We start from the raw sequence: 23,742 nt of genomic DNA, 5'->3' as shown, positions 1-23,742 counted from the left end.
ACCTAGGTGGGGAGTTTAAAGAATTGCGGAGCAATGCTCTTTTCTAGTTCCTCCGTCCTGGGTGGCCTTGAGCTTGAAGGAGCTGTACAGGCAGAGCCTGCGTGAGACGTTCACGTGAACTGTTTAAGTCAAAAGCCTAGGGAGCCAGGGAAAAGAGAAGTTTTAATTGAAGGCCAGACATAGTTCCCAGATAAAAATTGTGCCCTCAACAACAGAGCAGAACTTGGGCCAAAGACAAAAGTAAAATGAAGGGCCTGAAACTGCACCAGAGTACGAGTAACAAGGCGAGGCTGTTCTAGAGAAAAGTCCTGAATGCTTGAAAGTGCGGTCATTCGTAATTATTTCTTCTCGGCCAGCTGAAGAGAAAATGTCTTTGCGCTTCTTTGGAACCATGTGCCATTTGCTTCTTTTCCTGGGACTCTGCCTCTCTGTACAGAGTGACTAAATTATTGGCTGTTGTGGGTGCCTGCAGTCTTTCCGTACATGCCCGGGAGTCGGCCCAGCCTCGCTTCCTTTCACCAATGTTTCTATTAAGTACACATGATACATGTACAGTAGAATTCAGTGAGGAACAGAAAGTCACCCTCCACAGTCTTGTTTGGTCATCTGAAAACCGGCGTCTCTATTCTTGTTAAATGCTTCAGTTCCCCCACCCTCACCCCCAGGAATTGCTCACGTGAGCTACTTACAATGTAATTGTCCCAGGCCTGTGTTCATCTGGGTAATTTAGTGGAAAACCTTCTGTTAGATAAGCTGGCCATAATTTCAGGGGATGGTTTACCGGCTGGCTAATCAGCTTTGTTGTGTGATGGGTACAAATTTACCAGCTATTTTTCCCAAGGAATATATAAAAATAATGCACTCCCTCAAAGTATATGACATTCATTATCAGAAGTTTGTAATTTGTTGAGAATAAGATTCCATGGGAAACAGAACAAATCCATTTCTTTATAAATAACATTTATGATTTTATGAAGTACTGTGAGTGTTTTTTGGTTGCCAGTCTTTCTCGTCTTACTGTGTATCTAGCCGATATGCATCAAATAGAAAATACTCAAATCTTTTCAAGACTTTCATAGTAAGGAAAATAGAAGGCCATTTCTGGGTGTTTTTTATTTACAGAGAATAAATAATGTCTCCTCAACAATTAATGACATTAATAAATATTGTTCTAAAATGCTCGTTGAACAAAAAACATAATTTGAAGTATTCCTTCTTGGTTGTTGTGCACAGTCTTGTGCCGCCCAACCTATGGAAGTGAGTTTCATCTAAGCTTCCAAAGGGTCAATTTAATTTTTATTAAAGAATGTCTTAACAAATATTTTTGTTGTAATAAAGAATACAGCACTTAAAAGTATTTCCCATATGAGCCTTGCTGATAGAATCATAATGCATGTAAACATTGCAGACTGTGGGGATACTTAAATTGACTAATGACTTCAGGTTCTCACAGTTCCAGCCACGTAGAGCATTAGAGCCCAACCAGGGAATGGACAACTGCCAAAGCCTACACTAGGGAGTTGGTTGTATGTTGTCTTGTCCTTGTTTCTTGTATACTGGCTGCTATTCCTAGGGAAAATTCTCATGGCTGCAAATATGACCAAGAAATGAGCATACCTCCCAGAATAGCTTGAAAATCTCAATGAGATTATCTTATTCTTTGAGAAATTGGTATTGCATTCCTTCTGTGAGTGCTATCCGGTGTAAGGTATCCAGGCAAGAACAGAACACTGGTGTTGACGGGAGGTAAGTAGAGGAAGGGCCATTCAATGCGAAAGTAGTCCAACACGAACACTGGCAAACATGAGAGAAGACAAGACCGTCCTTTGCACATACTCTGTGCCAAAGACAGTTTGTTATGGATAAATAGAAGGAGGGAGACACAATTCAGGGCGGACAACAACTATTATGGACTGCCTAGCACACCACATTGATTCTAGAGGAAGCCCACCTTTCAGAATGCTCTTTTTTTCTTTTCTTTCCAAAGCCATCAATCAAAAAGTAAAGGCTATTAATATTTGAGGTGACTTTTGACCAGTTTGTCCTAGAGACATATGGTACTTGGAAGAAATGTTTTTTTTAATGTCAAAATGTGAAATGATTCATAGTGTTAATTTTTCTCAAAAACTTTCAGATAACAGTTTTAACCAAATATATCTTGTAAGAATTATTTTGAGAAAGGACTGTTTTGTGTGTGTGTATTGTACAGTGTACCCTCTACATGATGTTACTCAGGTATAATGAACCCCAACATTGAGAGCATCCTGGATTTTAAGGCTCAGTAGCTCTCTGCTTTCCTCCCACAAAAGTTCATATGGCTCTGGTGAGAATATCTGCCATGCTGTTAACCTTGGTCCCAACAGTTTTGATGCCAAGCATTAGGTTTTGAAACATACATGCTAGACACATAAGCACTAATTATTAAATATTATCAGGATTTTTTGTTTGTTTGGGAGACAGGGTTTTTCTGTGTAGCTTTTGGAGCATGCCCTGGAACTCACTCTGTAGACCAGGCTGACCTCAAACTCAGCAAGCTTGCCTCTGCTTCCTGAGTGCTGGGATTAAAGGCCTAAACCACCACGGCCCAGAAATTACCAGTTTTATTTTGGAATTCTTGTGTAGTTCTATGATGGTGGCCTTTGGAAATATCTGATATAATGCACAACCCTTGCTCCTAAGGTCGCAAAATTCTGCTGATAAAACCGAATTTGATGTACACCCACACAGACCTAGGGTGGTACCCTGATTCCAGAAAGCAACTCACCACATCCCAAGCCCCAGTTTCTTCACTTGTGCAATAATGGAAACTCTTCACCAGTTATTGAAAGAATGAAATGGGGTTGAGTGTTCAACGAAAGCCTCAGGCCTGGATTTCCATGTCTTTGTAGGAAAGGCATAAAAACCAATCACATAATGGTGTTAGTCTGACTTCTCTCGCCTTACCTTCACGTGCACCAGCTGGCTGTCAACTGCAATAAGGTGGCTAAGGTTCTCTAAATCTTTTACATCGTCCATATTATTGTTGCTGATATTCAAAGCTGAGAAAGATTTTGTCAGACTGTGAAAGCCCTTGGGTCAAAGCGAAACTTTTCTCATAAGGGAGGCTCTGACTTTCAACATAACGTGTTGAAGTTCTCCTAATCCTTCTGAACCATCTGTGACCAAAATTCAACTGCCTACCAGTGCACAAAATGCAGATGTTTTGCAGGTACAGGTGGGTCAGATTTGTGGTATACCTCATGTTCGTGATGTGACTAATGTGGGTGAAAGGTTTCTGTACCTTGATATTAATTCTCTCCACCAATACAGTAAGTCAAATCAGGGTGAATTACAAGTTCAGGTTTGATGAGCAAAGCACCCTGGGTAATTCTATGGGGAAGAAAGTGGTAAAGAAATCACACTGCAGGACTAGTTGAGTCTTAAGTACCATCTAGGTGCAGTCTTGAGTAGCTCTGGTGGGGGAGCCTACCCTTGGTGGGATTTCTGAGGGACCTGGTCTGGAATGGGAGGAATGGGGCCTGATTCCCAGTCAAACTTCTGGGTGGGTTTGGAATGGGGGAGTGAGACCAGAGCAGAGATTCCCAACAGTGGCTATCATATAGATATAAAACCATTAGGTCTTTGTAAAGAGAGAGGCTGTCCTGAACCTCTGGCAGCCGGCATCTAGCATCAAATTTATATTCTTTTTTTTTCTTTTCAATTAAAATTTTCTCTCGAGTATTTTACTACTTGTTTTTTTTTTTAATTCATACCTGTATAATGTTCCTTTGCAATATAGTATTTTACTCTCAAGATACGATTTTGACTTCGGAATACTTGTTGGAAGTTGGAAATTAAAAATCCCAAGGCTACACTGACCCGACAGATTTTCCTGTAGGTACAATTGGATTGAGACTAGGAGGCTGATGATGAAAAACTATCTAGGAAGAGAAATCCTAGTGAACATCATTTATTGCAGTTCAAGAAAAAAAAATGCTGCCAATGATTTCATGGTTGCCTGTCCATCAGAGGTGAATCGCCCTTCCTTCCCGTGGAAGCGACAGACTTGCTGCTGCGTGCCTTTTTCTTTTGTTCAAGATCGTTTGCAAAGGATAAATTTTAAACAAAATTACCTCAACTAGGAAGTTGTGAGGAGGTTAGGGAAATTTATTCAAGCAGGCACTTTAATCAAAGAGGTATTTGTTAGAAATGGGACCCAAAATATACTTGGCCAAGTCATACAAATAGTAACTCCTTCCCCCTTTGAGCTCTAGCCCAATGCTTTAGAAATGACTTATGAATGTAAATAAATACAAATCAATAGGCGTCCTGTTTTTATTATTTCCCGGGGAATTTCTGTACAATCTGAGAGCAACTTGCTGTGAGTTCAGCAGATGGTTAAGTTTAACCTTGATCCTGAGCCAGCAAGATTGGCTTGCTTTCTATCAGCAAGGGATGTAAATTTACTCGGACACATTTTAATTGGCATTTATGCAACTTGTACACACAGATGCTGGGCTCATTGAGAAATCCTGGGTACCATCTGCTCTTCAAGCTTTGCCCTCTCTGATAAAATAAGCTGCTCCCAGGCTCCCTCAAACATCCGTCTCACATTTTGAATGACTGCCCTATTAGTGTGCTATTGTGTTGCTATTAGTACTTAGTACAATAATCTAAAAGTACATTTTCCTGTTCTATGTTAGACCATTTCCTTATTCTTTCCCTTTATAAACATCATAAGGAATTATCTTTTTCTGTTTGACGGGCATAATTTAAAGATGATTTCTTAATGAAAAGTGATTTTTTTTACAAATAAATTTTAATGTATATTTTAAAAAAAACTAAAATAACCTTTTATCTCCTTGTGAAGTTTGAGTTACATAGGACCCAACCTTTGGTCATTAGTCTGCAGTTTTACTCACATAGAGTTTTAAGCTATTTGATTAAGTCCCAAGTAATGGTCAAGTTTCTGTAAGACTTAGGTTATGCATCAAAGTCACCTCATGGTCTATATAAGTAAACCTTGAAGTAATATCTGTGTTCTATGAAAATTAATAGAAGGGCTTCTCTTTAAACTTAAGATATATATATGTGTGTGTGTGTGTGTAGATAGATAGATAGATAGATAGATAGATAGATAGATAGATAGATAGATAGAATCAGTGTTGGAGATTGAACGCAGTGCCTTGTTCCTTCTGCGAGCACACTACCATGCTATTGAACTCAATGCCTAGTACTACCTGCAAGCACACATTCTCAGCTATTTATTGCAGAAACTAGCTTATAATAGGAAGCTGTGAGTCTTTATTTTGCCAATAAACATTTGAAAGACAAATGAAATATAAGTAGAGAGTAGTCCTGTTGCTAGCATGCATGAAAACCTGGGTCCAGTCTTCAGCATCACATAAACCAGATGTGATGATACATGCCTCAGCTAGAGAGAGAGTTCGAGACCAGCCTATCATAGAGACTCTGTCTCAGAAATCAAATATAAAATACACACTCATTCATTGAGGTGCTTGAATTTAAATTAACATTACAGCTGTACCTTCCCCATAAGTACATCTTTTACTTTAAAGAAAAAGTCACATAACCATCCAATTAACTTTGCAGCTTTTCTTTTTGAAGTCAGTAGTCAGTGCTAGAAGGGCTGTCATTTTTAAAGCTGTCGTGATGACAGAGTGAACCATTATTTGATCATCACAGTCCTTATAGCTCTGTGACAGCTAGAGATTAGGATGACATTGTCTTCAACCGAAATTCATGAGCCCGAGAGTGGAATTCCTAAGGTGGAAGGATGTTCAGCAGGAATGTAAACCAACAAATGCTGCAGCAAATGGAAGAGCTCTTAGGGGCTGGCTTAGCTAATTTCCTCCTGCGATTGCTGCCTCCGACTGTACGATCGCTCCCTGTATTAATATAATTGTCTTCTAAGTCTGAACTTTCTGGGGCTGCTCTAATGGGGAAACCACGAGATCAGCAGTCCTTCCCCTGTGAACCACCTTGATCTACTCATGTCTGCCAGGGGCTTTCCATGAGGCCCCTTCCTCCTGCTCTTTGCAAATACTTTTAAATGCTTCTCAAAGATTTGTTAGAGCCTTTTAAATTTTAAAGGTTTTAGTTATCTTTGGAATCTGTTCAAGCTGTCACAGAGCAAAGATAGTCTAATTGGAGGTCAGTGAACTTCTAAACAATTTTAGTTAACCCATGGCTTTAATTTATGAAACTTAGTTTTTCCATCTGTAAAATGAATGCTTAGACTAAAAAGAATGAAACGCATTTGAACACTTTTTTATTGAAACATTCACAATAATAAATATATAGAAGGTCACAAGTTATATATTCACTTATTTATGTTTTATCCTATCCCTAAACTTTTATAAAATTGAACTAATTTATATCTTTTCCTGGAAAAAAAAAAAAACCTTACGGGTCTAAAGAGATGGCTGAGTGGATAAATGTACTTGCTGCCAAGCATGATTACCAGTTCCAATCTTCAGAACCCACAGGATAGAATGATAGAACCCAGTACTGTAAATTGACCTCTACACGTACAATTGTGCTAGGACACACACGTGTGTTTCCCCATCCATGCATATACATGAGTCATATACCATCAAGTTGTTCTTGAACCTTTCAGCTGTTAGCGTGGCTTGGTCATCCTATATATATATATGAGCTGATGTTGCTTAAAGAGGCACAGTTATCTCTTGGAAAAAAAGCAGACCACAAACAGCTTCCATTTTCTTCTAACTGAATTAGCATGCTGTAAGACATCACATTTCCTCCGACTCTCCTCTAGAAGATTTTATGTGTCACAATTACCTTGCCCAACTAAAGGGCTCACCTTCTTCATTGGGACTTAAATTTTCTTTTATACAGAGTGACTGGCTTTAAGGCTAGGGTTGTAGGTAAGGAACAGGGTAGAAAACACAATGGATGCAGGTGAAGTGAGACGGAGGGTTAGCCAAATTGTTCTTGTGAACAAATATAGTTTCACGATAAGAGGAATAAAAAAATGGAGACTGTGTTTTATGTTCCCTTATAATAAGAGTCTGCGTGTCTGCGTACTGGATTAAGATGAACAGTGAATTAATAATACCAAATGGTGAGGTTTCTGTGTTAGGGAGAAGATAAATTTCATGTTAAGTCTTATGCACATGTATTGTGGAGTCTTGTATTGAAGCACATTAAGCATAGCTAAAATTCACAATAACTTCAAAGCATACTTCAGCATTGAATATAATTGGGAAGATTAGGATGTGAATTTAATGATGCAGATGTTGAAGTGCCACATGCCTTACTGATTCAGTCGGAGGCACTGTTCAGAGGTTAAAATACTGAACTGGCCTGCCAGTGCCCGAGCCTCCTACAACTGGTGTAGATGTGTTCACTAGTTCATTTGCAAGCCATTAGGGAACCAAAGGAGAGCTAGATAGTAATTTAGGTTTTCTTGCGTCTCCAATTTTGCTTAAGTGCTAGTTTGCTGCTCATACTGTATGTCTGCAGCCTGTAGGGTCAGGGGGTGCTTGAATTGCCACTCTTTCTAGTGGCCTCCCATTATTCCTGCTAGTGACAGCAATACGCTTCTCCAAGTACTACTTAGGTCACTCCGTCATATTTGTAGAACCTTTCAATTATTTATACAGTTTGAAGTAAAATGCATGTGTGCTTCATGTGCCCTTTGTCACATGCTGGGTGGTGCTCCGCTCGTGACCTCCGCATTTATTAGCTTTTGTGACATGCCCACTGTAATCCTAAGATCGTGTCGAAATGTTGGTAGTGGTCTTCAGTGTATTATTCATGATGCTTTCCTACACTTTTGTTTTGATTCTTTCAACAAAACTTTAACAGTTTAAAGCTCAAGATATTTAAATGTGGTGTTAAGTTATGTGATGCTTCTCTGAAGAAAGAGAAATGGTGTCATTTGCAACATTTAGTGAAGACCCTGCAGACCTTATGTGGTCAGAAGAGACCATAAAACTGTCTATCATAAATTTGTTTTTTTTAATTTTTTTAACTTTATTTTATGTGCATTGGTGTGTGCATTGGTATGAAGGTGTCAGATCCCCCAGAACTGGATTTTTAGACTGTTGTGAGCTGCCATGTGGGTGCTGGGAATTGAACCCGGGTCCTCGGGAAGAGCAGTCAGTGCTCTTAACTGCTGAGCCATCTCTCCAGCCCTATCATAAATTTGTTAAACTTATCATTAAAATTTAGCATTATCAAATTTTCTTTTTTTAATTAATTTATTAAAAATTTCCACCTCCTCCCTGCCTCCCTTTTCTCTCCCCCTCCCCACCTTCCCCTCCCTCTCTAGTCCTAAGAGCAGTCAGGGTTCCCTGCCCTGCAGGAAGTCCAACGTCCCTGCCCCTCCATCCAGGACTATAAAGGTGAGCATCCAAACAAACCAGGGTCCCACAAAGTCAGTTCATGCAGTAGAATCAAAACCCAGTGCCACTGTCCTTAGCTTCTCAGTCAGCCTTTATTGCCAGCCACATTCAGAGTGTCCAGTTTGATCACATGCTCCATCACTCCCAGTCCAGCTGGCCTTGGTGAGTTCTCACCAAATTTTCTTATAGGAAGTAGGTCATAATTTTTGGAATTTAAGAGGACTTCATGGCACAAATATACATGACTCAAGTAAGCTTACTTCCCTATTCCTGTGAACGGAAAAGGAAAAGAAGATACCGAGTTGAGAACTGCTGGGATCTTCTTTGTCTGGAGGCCTTGTTGTGTTCAGGGATGTACATCCTTCCTCATTGTATGTTTGCATAAGCTTCCCTTTACAGGCAATGCACACCAATCAATGCACAAGTAGCAGATTGAAATGCACTTGAAAATGGGAGCAACAATGTGTTTTTAATTTTATTATTTTTTGGATTTTGGTATTTACGTAAAAAGGCATTTTGTGTTTTAACCATGCTTTTTTGCTTTTAAACTTACAATCTTTCATTTTGCTCATTAAGCCATAGAATTTCTCCTTGATGCCTGTAAGTCAGCAGGATTATCTACTCATCATCACTTGTCATTTTTTACTAAAAGTAGTCACATCTTCATTCATTTATTCATTCATTCATTATTTCGGTTGTTTAAGATATGGTTTCTCTTTGAAGCTCTGGCTGGACTCAAACTCAAAAGTTCTGCCTGGATCTGCCTCCTATTGCTGGGGTTAAAGGCCTTTACCACCAGGTGTTTAAGTTAAGGCAGTTATTTAGTTTCCTAAGAGATCTATTAAAGGACAAAGAAAACCTTTTTAGACATAGGAAAATTGTTTTATAGTTTCTTTACTAGAAAGTAGTTTATTGTCTTATTACTTATAATAATGGAAATAGCCATTTTTTAAAATGACTATGAAGCATAGATGCATTAACTTTGCCATCACAATTTTTTTCAAAAATCTTGAATTTGAAAATTGTGTCCTTAATAAATACCTCAAATATGGTGTCCTTAATAAATACCTCAAATATTGTGTCCTTAATAAATACCTCAAATATGGTGTTCCCAACATGCTTCCTTGTAATTATTAACAATTGCAGCTAAGAAAATTGGATACAATCGAAAGACAGTTGCTCTTGATTTTGTTCTAACAGTTCATAAAGAGATCTCTAAAATGATTGTTTTTTTGTTTTTATCATTTAATGCAAGATTTACAGTTGTAGAAAGGGAACTTAGTGCATGTGTGTAAAAAACCAAGTGAACTGCACATAAAACATGTGTATCAATATTTAAAATATAGGCACAATTATATGATGAACATTGTTGACTAGTCACAAACAATGCAATAAAAATAGAACTGTCTTTCAACGCTTAGAAAAAAAAATCAAAGGAATTTTTTTTAGTCGTCAAGAAAGTCACAGGTGCTATTTGAAAGCTAAAACCATCTACAGTTGTTAAAATTACAAAAGATGTTACCACCCCAACTGGGGTCTGTTAAAGGAGAGGCTAATCCACAATGAGCCTCCAGAGCACCTAAACTCAAGCTTTGTTTGTATTGTTTCTGCACCTCAAGTTGCTAATGGTTTTTATCATTCTTTACATGGCTCATTTGCAAAAACCAGTCAGGCTCTGAGGTTGTTCTTTCCTTTATACTGGGGAGGGGCTATTAGGAAAGCTTGTGACTAGAAGAGAGGGAGGAGAGTCTGGTTGGTTTTGTTTGTTTTTCTCTTGGTTGTTTTACTAGACAAGGTTTCTTAGTGTAGTCTTGGCTCTCCTGGAACTCACTCTGTAGACCAGGCTGGCCTCCAATTTAGAGATCTGGCTGCCTCTGTCTCTGCCTCTGAGTAGGAGTGCTGGGATTAAAGGCATGTGCCACTACCACCCAGCAAGGAGAGTCTTTTTTAGGGCACTGGTCCAGATCTGATCCCCATAGATAGCAAAGGGAGCCCTCGTGGTGGTTTTACATGATCTAGATTCTAACTTTCCTTTATATCGTTCATGTAGCGTCCTGACAATGCCTTTACTATGAAATTACTCATTCCATTGTGACTTTTGTGTTTCTACATCTTTTGCCTCAATAAGCTTCTAGATCTTTCTGTGATTCACTTTCAGAGGCAAAGCTTCAAGTCAACAAACATAGGATGAGTTTCACAGTTTTTTGTATTCCAAAAAACTGACCTAGCAGGATCAAAAGACACTACAAACAAACCTTTCCTTGTATATATGTTGTACAGTGGGGTAGCGATGGTGGATTAGAGAATAGGAAGTCAAGATGAGGAAGTAAAGAGCAAGTTTGCAGCTTAAACTGTACATAAACTTACTGCTGGCTCTCAATGTCTGCCAGAAATGTAGGTTTCAGACACAGACACACACCAGCATCCAACGATGCTCAAGTGCCTTGTACAACATGGCGGAGCGTTTGCATATAACCTACACATGCCCGCAGTTTGCTTTAAATCATTTCTAGTTTACTTCTGTTACCTATTGTCCTATTGTCATGCTATGTAAATTGTTTATACCCTGTGGAATGAATACCATGAATATATACACACAAACATTAGTACAAATGCAATTTAAAAATATTTCCACTCTTCAGTTGGTTAAATATTTGGGGATAAACCCAGAGATAAACAGGCAAAAGTACATAGCTAAATGGTACGGTAAATCGTGAATCACAGTGGTTCAGTGGAATTGTTTCAAAGGATCACAGAATTCTATGGAGTGTGTGAGCACATGGTGTGGGGGTGAGTGGGCATGTTCATACGAGTGTGGGTTTGTATGTATGCTTGGAGGTTAGAGGTCCATGTGGGGTGTCTTCTTCAGCTGTTCTCCAGCTTACTCTTTGTTTCAAGGTCTCTCTCTCTCTCTCTCTCTCTCTCTCTCTCTCTCTCTCTACCTGGAACTCACTAGTTTGCTTAGATTGCCTGTGTGGGAAGTGCTGTGCATCTGCCTGTTTCATCTTCCACAGCCTGGGGTTACAGATCTACACTGCTGTACTCAGCTTTTACATGAGTTTAGGGGATATGAACTCGGGTCCTCATGCTTGAAAGACAAACACTTTATAGACTGAGTCATCTTTTTAACTTTTTAAAACTTATTTTTAGGTCAATGCTTATGTTGTAGACTAGATCTTATGAAGGACAATTTTGACTAGATTTTTGTCTATTGTTTCTCTCTCTCTCTGTGTCTCTCTCTGTCTCTGTCTCTCTCTCTTTTTCTTGTGAGTCACGCTTTTCATTTGTTCCTTTGTTGCATTTGAAGCCATCATTGGTGAAGTACTAAGTTTAAGCTATTTATATTAGTCTTTATCACATAAACTGTGGTAATTCAAAAACTTGGCAGTATTATTTAAAGTATGTTTGGGGGAGGCGGTGGAGGTGTACACCTGTGTTCTTGCCATGTGGTACACTGTCTACTTAGGCCAGAAGATGTCAGCTTCCCTGGAACTGGATTAAGAGGCTATTGTGACCTCAAGTCCTCTAGGAGAGCCCTGAGTGCTCCTCACAGCTGAAGCATCTTTCTGCCTTATCTCACTTTTCTCAGTGTAATTTTTACAGTGTCCCCCAAAACATTTCTGCTTAGTGAGGAACTGAACTAAAATTGACATCCGTGGATATGGTGCTCATTAAGGCTTTGGAAGCATCAAGAAGTCCATATGCCAGGCTGTCCAAGAAAAAGAGCATCATCAGTACCTTTTGTCAAACAGCCTAGATATTCATCATATCTTACTCTGCCAAACTGTGACTCTCTTTCTCTGTGAGCAAGGTGCCTTTGGGAAAGAGGCGCCATGTGTTGCCATTGCCTCACAGGCTGAGCAGGACTCCAAGGCATGCATTGACCTCCTGATTGTTGGCTAAGCAGGATTTGCCTTCAGTAAACTCAACGAAGACTAACACGAAGGTGCTTGTGGAAGCGTTGTTGCAAATAACACATTTTGCAGAATGGAATTTCCCTAGATTATAGATGTTTCAATTACAATATGTGATAAAAAATTAGATACACACAGTCACATTTAAGAGTGGTTCATAACATGAGATGTTTTGACAATCTTATGAGTAGTTATTTTCTTATCATGTTTGGTATTTTTTCTTTTGCATCTAATACTTCCTGAGGGAGACCAAGTTGCATATTGCCTAAAGTAGAATTATTGATAAAATTAGCATCATTAAGATGATTTATAATATGATGTTTTTCTCCTAATTTAGTTCCTTTTTCCTTTAGTCAGAGCTTGTTAGTGTGCTTGCAGCTCTCAGCAAAAGCTAAATGTCTGAAACCCTGTTGGCCAGAGAGCTGGAGGCTGAGTTTCCCTCCCAAGGGATCTGCATTCTTAGGAAAAGGCAGCTACACAATTGCACACTTGTTCACAGTCCTCGGAGACTGAAAGCCCCGTTAGGTGCTCACCATTATTATTCTGACGCCCTAGACAGCCTGGATAGGGGAAGATCCAAGGAATGAACAGATCTGAGAGTCATTATGCTCGACAATGGTAATAGTGATTTAGGGCAGATTGTCACCAATTAAAGACCTTTTTGTTTAGATGTGTCCCTCTGTGTGCTGTTTAGACTTGGGTTTTTCCTATCATTGAAAATATTCCTTTGGGTTTGGGGAGAAATGTTATAATTGGCAACCTTAATTATGCTGCACAAAGATACACTGGTGAGAACGATTTTTTTTTTTTTTAATCCAATTGCTGTTTTCTCTGATGCTTCACAATTGCCAGGGCGGTTTTAACAAGATCATTTTAAACTGTGAGGATTTTTCTCCCTTGAGAATGTTAGCATTGCTAGGCACTCTCGCCCCTTACTCACTAGGAACATTTGAAATGTCCTTTTAGTTCTTCTCCTAGGCTTCAGAAATAAAGAAACACTATGCGTTTTCTTTCTTTCTTCCTTTCTTCCTTCTTTCCTTTCCTTCCTTCCTTCTTTCTTTTTTCTTTCTTCCTTTCTTCCTCTCTCTCTCTCTCTCTCTCTCTCTCTCTCTCTCCCTCTCTCTCTCTCTCTATTTCTATCTCTATCTCTCTCTCTCCAATGACTTTATTTCCCATCAAATATTCTGTTTAGAAAGTATGGTGATCTTTTGCCGGCAATTTGTAAAATACATAAGCCCTTGTAACAATTAGTATGGAAGTAGTTGCTGGGGTCTAATGCTGTGCCTATCTAGTGACTTGTAAAAATATCTTGAGACCTTCACTGTTTGACTCTGTTTCCTTGTTTGTGATGTCGGGTGGGAATAGAAGCTAGGGACTTTATGCTTAGATTGCATGACTTTATGAGTATATAAGATACACTTGTATAGAACTACGCAGAGGCGCTGTGTAAGCTAATATGAATAATACTCTTCATGTAGTATCTTCAAGTGGCAGTACTTCCTCAACTGAGTATATTTCAAACCGACACAGAAGTAGAATTCTCTTGTCAGACAAAAAGGGGCCACTCTCAACTCTGGACATTTCCCAGAAAGCCAGTCAAGTTCAATGCTAAATGTTCAATTTGTGGTTACTAACAAAAATCTCAAATTTGTTATACTGCATACTGGCTACATGTAGACTGCTCTATGGGAGCTAGAGAAAACTAATCTTTAAGTCATATCAGCTCTTAGTAGTCAAAATCCCTCCTACTAGTTTACTGTGGCCACGTACAAAGTCCCTTGACTAGTGTGAGCACTTCTTAGACAGGCCATGGATGTAAGATGATATTCCTGTTATGTTGTAATTGTTTTTTAATGGCGACTCTCAAATGAGTTTTAAGTATTTAAATCAGATAAAATATATTATATGCTTCAATTTAAATGAAAGTCAGTCATTCAAAAATCACAATATAGTTTAATTTAAATAAGGTATGTTGTCACTTAGCAACTGAGATTTGGAGTATTGTAACACAGTCAGTAAAACTTAAATAGTAAGGAGCAGTATTTGAAACTGTAATATTTTAATCACCTAAATGATTTTATATTATCCCTATGTTTTCTTTATCTAAAAGTAAACATTTTGCATTCTTGTTCTTCCCCATGAAGAATTTACCTGGGTATTGTCTGTGTATTCCCCTGTACATTAGAAAGGCATGTTCTGACACACAAAATATGTGGGTATCGACTTAGATATATTTCTGTCCACTTTCACCCCCATAAAGTCAATTTCATTTTTACATACAGATGAGCTTTTCTAATTTGCCCCTCTTTGCTCCATATCTGATAGTAACATCAGAACACAAACCACTGCCTTTTCCCTTTTCATTGCTTGTGTCCACTTCCATTTTTAATTTCTTCTCATGTTCATTCACAGAGCTGCCAGAATGAGTATTCCATTATAACAGATGCATCCCAACACATCTTAGATAGGGTCTTGAGTGTCTTGCTGGGGCATGAAGTAGAAACTAGCTTCTTATGTAGGGTGCTGTGCACCCTGCACAACTGCTCCTGCTTCTCTTGTCAAACTCAAGTCATATTGCTATCAACTTAACTGAGTCTCTTACTGTACCAGATTTCCTTTTCCACACAGATTATTTCCTCTTCCTGCAGCATGCTTCCTTACGATAATTCTTGCTCATTCCTTAGCCTTCAGCCCACTCTTCCTTCTTCAGAGCTCCTACATAGCATCTTTCACACAGCTCCCTACCCTTTCCTTCCTACATGTATCATAATAATAGCATATATGCAATGTATTATATAAGATATATAACAATGAATAACAATATACCCTATGAATCATATATTCATGCATACTTACATATGCATGTACGTTTATTTATAATAATGTACAATAACAATTGTCTATTTATCACAATATATTTTCCCCTCTTTCTATATGTATAGCATTTACTTACATATTGTCTGTCCACCTTCCTTTATCTCAAGCCTCATGAGAACAGGACTAATGCAGTATGGCTTCACCATTTCATATCTTATATCTAATGCACAAAATGTGCACTGTAAACACTGACTGGTGCCTGCTGTATCCTCTGCGCTGTTCCGAGCAGTGTGGTATGGAGGGGATGACCACAGATTCCTCGTTCTCATGGAGATGACCTTCAGATATGGGCAGGCAGTAAATACAGAAGAATATTCTTTCGCTTAAGGACTCTGAGTGCAGGATACTAAATATAAAGTTGATTTTATGAAAGAAAGAATGCCTGCCTGTCTTGTTCTAATCAGGGTCCCATAGCTCAGATATCCTTATTTTGTCTGTGTTATTTTAACCCTGCCAGGGTATTCCTGAGTGTGACTTTTATTCTGGCGCTTAGAGGCTCTCATCAATGGCATTCTTTGTCCTCTTTCCCATTTGTACTGGCAGCTGAGAAATTTGGCAATTCCTTACATAGTGACTAATAGCAATACTTCTTTGTAGATGTAATGCCCCATAAAAATGGCAAGTCCTGTATAAACATTAAATAATTAGTTTTCATAATAACCCTATCAAGATAGAGTGTAAAACTGTGTTTTGTGTGGAAATAACTGAGTCATTGTGTGTATACTTATCACAGTCATGAAGTCCTGCAAGAATCACTGGTAATTCTGAAATTTGTGACTTCCGTTTTCTAACTCACATGTGTCATGGGCCAATAAAATTCTGCTCCATAAATGAAGTAATTTTTAGCAGTAAATTAATTTCACTCAGACTTTATACAAGTCTTTAATATGCACCCATCCAGTAGATTACTGACATTTTTAATATAGCGGATATGAGTTAGCCACTTGATGTTTTCCTCCTTTGGTAAAAAATATTTTTCTGTTGTCTCAGACTTTCGAATCTACTGGGTTTTAGCTCTTTAAACGTTGACTCTTGGGAATGTCCACTTTTCTCTGGAATGCATTACAGATGTTCACTCCAACCTAGCTTGCCAAACTTACCTTTCATTTGACTCCGTGAATTGGTGCCATTGTACTAAGTGCTGGCGAGCCCTCTGACCCGGGGAGCAGGAAGCATCCCAATGCTGTCCGGGCTTCTGCAAAATGGAAATATAGACCCAGATTAGGTCCAGTCTGGAAGTTGACGCCTGCCTAGCATGTAAAATGTCTTGGATTCTTTTTTTCTTCTACACCGTGACAGGAGAAAGGGGGAAGGTCCAGAAAAGTGTGCTCCCAAGGCTGTAACCCAACAGAGCCAGAGCACAGGGGCGTGCATATGTGTTAACTTAGCTTGCTCCTTCTGTGTGTTTTATATAAAGAAACAGAGGACCATGGATTGCTTTTATTCTGGTATTAGCATCTCTTTCTATTTTAGTGGTTTGCACATAACTGTTCTGTAAGATTAACTGAGACATGGCACCAGATGACTAAAAAGTGTACGTCTTTCCTAAGATGGAGGGGGATTCAACAGTTTGTAAAATCTCAGAAGCTCCAGCAGTTAAGAAATCAGTGCCTCTTCCAGCATGTTTCCTCCCCAGAATCTTAACCAAAGCATAACTTTACAGTCAAAATTAAAGTGGCTTGCATTAAAAGCTCTTGGAGAGGATAACAGAAGTATGGAAGAATACCCACAGGTAGATTCAGTGTCAACGTTAAAAAGTAAAGTGTTTTAGAAACTATCCCTATAAATTCAAAGTTCTTTACAGAACTGATTTTTGAAAACAATAGTTTTGCTAATGGCACTACATGGCGGTGGCTTAAAATGAACAATACTTGGTAGAATATTATTTTACATTCCGGCACTTTAGTTTTCATACTTAATGTGCTCTCTTCTTATGCATATGGACTATTTAAAACTAAGACTTGATAATTTATTTCAGAGTATTTTGGGATATTTAAACCTCTTTATCCTATAAATATCACTTCCTAACTAAAAGTTCAGAAGACAAATTGTTTAGATATTCCTGTACATTCCTGTACAGCTCCCAAAATATGTCTGTTGACTCAAAATAACCTGAAGCAATCCTATTCAATTGCTATTTCTGACAAGGATTTCATTTTGCTGTGTGTGTGTGTGTGTGTGTCTGTGTGTGTGTGTGTGTGTGTCTGTGTGTGTCTGTTTCACTTGTGAGAGGCTGTGTGTGGTTGGCTGCCTATGCTTCTGAAGGTCAAAGGGCATCCCTAGTATAATTCATCAGAAGCCATTCACCTTGCTTTTGGAGACAGAGTTTCTCTGTGGCCTGGATCTCACTCCTTATGTTAGGGTGGCTAGCTAGCCAGTGATCCTCGGGAAGCTGCCCGTCTCTACCTGCCAATAATGAGATTATGAATCTATACCACCCGAGGTTTTTATGTGAATACTGGGGGTCAAATTCAGGCCCTAATGCTTTTACAGTAAGTGTCTTGTTAACTGAGCCACCTCCCTAACTCAAGCCTGTTTCAATATATTTTTACCTTGTATTAGGAAAATAGAAAAGCTTTATAACATATTTAACAGGCACAACATTTGGAATTAGTACAGATGTCTTATATCAAAGAGTTAATTTTGAAATTGAATAATAACTTTTAGCGCAAACCTGTGAGTTGACATTCAGGCAGGGGTCATGTTGTACGTATTGTAGAAATAGGTCATTTATACTCTACCTCCAGTTGAACATTGTTCAATAATTCAGAAAAGAGCTAGAGTGATTACTTTACATAGACATGCAATACTTAGGAACTACACTTTCGTAGTTAAGTCCATACTTTCTAACATATTTTCTTCTCCAGTACCCTCCGCTTTTTAAGGACTTCGTTTTTTTCTCTCCTCATAAACACAACTTTACCACTTGCTGCCATTTTCATTGATAATATTGCCTTTTGTGCAGGAAAATAGGTCCCAAGACTGCGTACCATCTTCTTTTGTTTTCCCCAAGACACCAAGCTCTAATTAGAGGGCCTACGTTTAATTAAAAGCCTTCTTATTCCACAGCCTGCTCAGCCGGGTTGTGGTTGAAATAAACTGTTGATGGGAAGTAACACATCATATGTATTCTGGATAATGAATTCTGACTCTCAGTGTGCTGCTCAAAATGGGAAGAGGTCCCTTCCAAACGCGGGACGATCTGAGAAAGGAGAGTGCAGAATGTGAAGAGGATAGCCAGATGACTGTCGGGAGGGAAATTTCTCCGCCAACTTCTGTTCCTTTGGAAGGCGGCTGAAGTATTAGTTGCATTAGGACACTTAAGGGTTTGTCTCTGCACGTAGCGTGAAGACAAGACTGGTAGACACGCAGCGCGGTGGGGAAGCTTCCTTTGTGACTGGAGATCGGATTGAAGCTTGGCCCCGGTTCCGTGCTCATTCTCCATTTGGGTTAGAAAGCTAGTAATCTCTCTCCAGCCTTAGTCTGTGCTGAGGAGGAAATGAACAGAGCGGATGCTGAGCAATGGGCACTCACTAAGTGTCCAGCATTGCCAAGGTCACCGCTATTATTGTCATCGGTTTGGGTCACGTTCCTCTCCCTTGAGAAGTTCTGATTTGTCAGATTCTCATTGTACACTTTGATTTAATGTGTTATTCCTTTCATTATGTCTGTGGGTGCTTTGCCTGCATGTGTGTCCATGTACCACCCGTATAATGAGTGCTGAGGAAGGCTTTAGATCCCCCAGAGCTAGATTTACAGATGGTTGTGGGTTCAGGAAACTCAACCTGGGTCCTCTGCAAGAGCAACAAGGGCACTCTCCTACTCCAACCATCCAACCCCCTCCACGTGTGTGTATGTGTGTGTGCACGCGCCAGCATGTGTGTGTGTGTGTGTGTGTGTGTGTGTGTGTGTCTGTGTGTGTGTGTGTGTGCTCCTGTGCCAAAGTCAGAGGAAGACTTGTGGGAGTTGCTTCTTTTGCTTCACCACCTGGATTCTAGAGATTGGACTCACGTAATCAGCCTATCAGCGAGAAACTTTACCCATTGAGCCATCTCCCCGACCCGTAATTCGTTAATTTCTAAGTTAATTGGAGGGCTCATTGTCAGGTTCTGAACAGCCCAGAGAGTAATTTTTAATAGCTTACATATATGCATGTAGAGTTTCTATTCGTTTTGTTGTTTGATTTTTTGAGACAGGGTTTCACTGTAAGAGCCCTGACTGACTGGGACTTTGCTCTGTAGACCAGACAGGATTTGCACTCACAGAGATCTGCCTACCTCTGCCTCTAGAGTGCTAGGATTATAGGAATGCACCACCACCACCTGGTTATACACAAGTTTTTAAAATTGGACAATTTAATTAAAAATGTCATTTAATGGGGGCTGGAGAGATGGCTCAGTGGTTAAGAGCATTGCCTGCTCTTCCAAAGGTCCTGAGTTCAATTCCCAGCAACCACATGGTGGTTCACAACCATCTGTAATGAGGTCTGGCGCCCTCTTCTGGCCTGCAGACATACACACAGACAGAATATTGTATACATAATAAATAAATAAATAAATATTTAAAAAATGTCATTTAATAATATAACGTAAAATATTACCCTCAAAAGGAAAATTTCAAGACAAATATAGGTAAGAAATAGTATTTTTATAAGCAAGAGAAAAGTCTTAAAGTCATGCATTTGTGAAACGTTGCTTGCAGCCATAAGCATACTGAATTTTTACAATTTACAGCTGTCAAATGGTTCCATGAGCATTATCTAAGCAGCAATCTTTCCTGGATTATACTTTATTAGCTTTCTATTATACACTATAAATACAAGCCTGAATAATATGATAAATGGAAACAATAACTTGAACGATCTTAAACCTTTGGTATTTTCATACAACTTTTTTACTATTTGTTGGCTTATTGGAAGCTATGATCTTAATTTATAAATAAGATAAAGTATGACCAAGATTATTTTAAGTCTACCACTTAGAAAGAAATGCAAAGCATAGTTCCTTTCATCTGAAAGATATTTTACTTTTGTGCGTTTTAGGGCCATTAAAACATTTCAGGGGTGTTGTCAGTGATTAGTAACATAGTCCAGCATGGGAGTGTGCCTGTTAAGGCCAGTTAATTTGTTTTTTCTGTAAACTTTACATTTTGTTTGTTATTCATTCCTAACACCTAATAACAATATAGCTTCTAACTGATGAAAGCCTTCATGCTCTGTTTATTTTGTTAATGAGGTAATGAAGACATCTCAACTCAACAAGATGCACTGTGTGTCTGTGTTGATTAAAGAGCATGTGGTATAAAAGTTACTGTTGGAACAGTTGGTCCAGCCATACTTTCTTTTCTTTTCCATTTCACTGTTCTTTCCGGAGATAGGAAGCAGAACTCTTCCCGGAAGCAGGCTTTTCCACAGGCTGACCTGCTGTTACAGAGCCAGTGTTGTTTCAGGATGCAGGAGAAAACCAGTTTTCCATGGGTACCATGGCTTCCTGAGTTACATGAACATGGTTAGCACAAAGGAAGGGAAGGGAAAGAAATGGAAGGAAAAAATATAAACTTCTGGGAGGCAGTAAGTTTGTCTGAGGCTAGGAGAGCTAAATTTAGGGATGATTTTACTTTGACTGCTGGGTTTCAGTTTCATAGTGCTTCATCTATTAAAGCATTGTTAAAAGCTATTTGGATGAAAATATACTCCTTCCAATACACAACTGTAGTTTTAAAATTCAATTCAGGGTCTGGAGAGATGGCTCAGAGGTTAAGAGCACTGCCTGCTCTTCCAAAGGTCCTGAGTTCAATTCCCAGCAACCACATGGTGGCTCACAACCATCTGTAATGAGGTCTGGTGCCCTCTTCTGGCCTTCAGGCATACATGCAGACAGAATATTGTATACATAATAAATAAATACATATTTAAAAAAATTCAATTCAGTAGTTTTTAAAGATGAACGCTATTCACTGCACATGTATGTACTTCACTTACAAACAAGCATTTTAAGTGTTCCCTTCAATTCCTCTGTAAGATGATTCGTATCTTCCACACAGGGTGGATGAAGGAAAATAACTATAGGAAAGTTAACGATTTATTAGGCATCGTGTTAATGCATTTGTCTTCTTCCTTGCTTTGTATTTGAAAATGCAGAATATAAATAGTGTGCAAAGGACACAGTTGTGATTTAATTCATGACCTCTTGATGCTATCAAGTTACTGAGGACAGTTTTCCTGTTTGAACTGTTTTTAGAGCACATTATTTGCTTAATTATTTGCTTAATTTTCCACATTTCCTCCTTACTATCCCTAAGTAAATAATGCTACTTATTTTATAGTATGTTAATAGCGTATTCCTGTCCAGTTGTGATGACATGAATAGATTGTTCCATTAACATTTAGAATTCACAGTATAAGAGATGAATAGTATGCTTCATTCTAAATAAGTTTATGGATTTAATAAAATACTGCCTAACAAAAATAACATTGGACATATATTCTGATGCCATTGCTAATGATAACATGTGGTCTAACTCTTTCTTACCTCTGACAATAGAAAAATGCTCGGATTTCAGTCATTGTAAAATGCGTGTGACATTTTTTTACAGAGACTATATTTAAATTACATTGATAATACTGTTATCTACAATAATTTAAATACCTATAAAATCAGTTAAATGTGGGCTTTTATATGTCCTTATTCATAATTTTGCTTGTGTGTGTGTGTGTGTGTGTGTGTGTGTGTGTAATTGATGTAGTAATAGATAGAAGGCATTGTCCTGGTGTTTCTTGTAACTAAAGGAGGATTCATTTATAGTTATTAGTATATAGACGAGAGAAATGTAGGCAGTGGGCAGAAAAGACATGCAATTCAAATGAAATGCTAACTATGAGGGCAAGAAGCAGCAGAGTGCACCTGCCTCCTGGCCTGTGAAGAATATGAAATAATCCGTTCTGAGTATGCTTAAGGGGCAAGTACCTTTCTAATCGGCAAATGCCTGTAATAGATATGAATTCTTCAAGCTGTATTGAGATAGCTCTTAGTGGAAATATGTTCTGATAAATGTCACTTTTGCTGCAGCTCGGAGATAAGGACTGCATATTTCATCATTGAGTGTGATGATTTAATCTTGTCCCTACAGTACTACGGGATGACTTCAGACAAAACCCTTCAGATGTCATGGTGGCTGTAGGTGAGCCTGCAGTAATGGAATGCCAGCCTCCTCGGGGCCATCCAGAACCCACCATCTCCTGGAAAAAGGATGGCTCACCCCTGGATGATAAAGATGAAAGAATCACTGTGAGTACTGAGTCTACTGGAAGGGAACCCAAAGAGATAACTGCGCGCTTCTGTCACCCAAGCAAAAGAGCACAAAGAAGGCAGTTCTTAGCGATAAAGCCTTGCAAGGAACTCTCCTTTGGAGTTCTTTTAAAAGAACTATATTTCAATTTTCCTTGTATAGACATGAAAATAAGTGATGAAAATGTATGATTTTAAAGATTAATAAAAGGCAGGAAATGTACTTCCAATTCTAAAGTGTAAGAGTTCACACTCTTTTGTGTAGGCTTAATTACGATGAGTTGAGACTTAGACCATTTCCACATACTACACTTACCATTATTACAAAAGTCATTTATAGAAGGCATCTTTGCAAGATCCCATTGTTTACTGCAAGGTTTGCTTTAGCCCACTCTCCTTTCTTATTTGTTTTTTTCTTCTATGTATTTTAGTATTGCTTCTAAAAACAAATAAAATCTCTTTATTAAGCAAATGATGACTTGGCTTCATTAGAAAAAGAAATCCTATGCTTATAGATTAGATTTTTAAATCTCTGATTTAAGTGGAAAATTGTAAGATGCATTATCATTTTGAATTCATGATTCCACGTGGCTTTTTTCGCGTATTTTGTCCTATAAGGTGTTCAGTGAACACCTTCATCAGGCATGTTCTCATCAATTCTACGATTGTGGGGTATGTCCTCTTCTTATTTGCTCTGTTCCATGTATGCTGATATCTTCTGCTGTGAATGCATTGGCCCAGGAGAGTATGTATATAAGACAAAGACTTCTGCTAATTTATCAAAGTAGTTATAATACCCCTCACATGCATCTAACAAATGTTTGCACTAGTCTTGAACAACCATTTAACCAAGTAGCATGATAATTCATCTGGGAGGGAGCTAGAAAGGGACCAGCTGGACGCATGTTTAGGCAAGGAAATAAAATGTGGGCTTTTTGGTTTGTTTGTTTGCTTGCTTGTTTTCTCAGCATTGATCTGACTTCCGTGAGTATCTCTAGTTTTCTGTTAAGTCAAGAAACTGGAAGTAGATCATACTTTGTCTAATTTTAAGAGACGCGGAAAAATTAGGAACAATGAAAATTCTGTTGTTGGTTGTTTTACTCTTTTTACTCGTTGTGAGAGAGCTACCCAGCTCCCAAATAAATCACACACACACACACATAGGCTTAATTCTTACTTAGAAATGCTCTGCCTTAGCTTAGCTTATTTCTAGCCAGTTTTTCTTGAATTATCCTGTCTACCTTTTGCATCTGGGTCTTTATCTTTCTCTTACTTCTGTATCTCTTACTTTCA

At 38.7% G+C, this 23,742-nt stretch overlaps 1 protein-coding gene across 7 annotated transcripts in view; it reads left to right on the top strand.

The window, feature by feature from the left end:
- Positions 1-23,742, top strand: part of Robo1 (roundabout guidance receptor 1) — a 713,251-nt gene that overhangs the window by 547,218 nt on the left and 142,291 nt on the right. For all 7 annotated transcript variants that reach the window (XM_087899659.1, XM_087899654.1, XM_087899655.1 and 4 more), the window contains exon 3: positions 22,292-22,449. In XM_087899659.1, the coding sequence (XP_087755785.1) occupies positions 22,292-22,449 (158 nt within the window). The remainder of the gene's footprint in view (positions 1-22,291; positions 22,450-23,742) is intronic.

This window comes from Myodes glareolus, chromosome 2 (assembly GCF_982192425.1).
Source record: "Myodes glareolus chromosome 2, mMyoGla1.1, whole genome shotgun sequence".
NCBI lineage: Eukaryota > Metazoa > Chordata > Mammalia > Rodentia > Cricetidae > Myodes > Myodes glareolus.
This window is presented reverse-complemented; position numbering and strand designations above follow the sequence as displayed.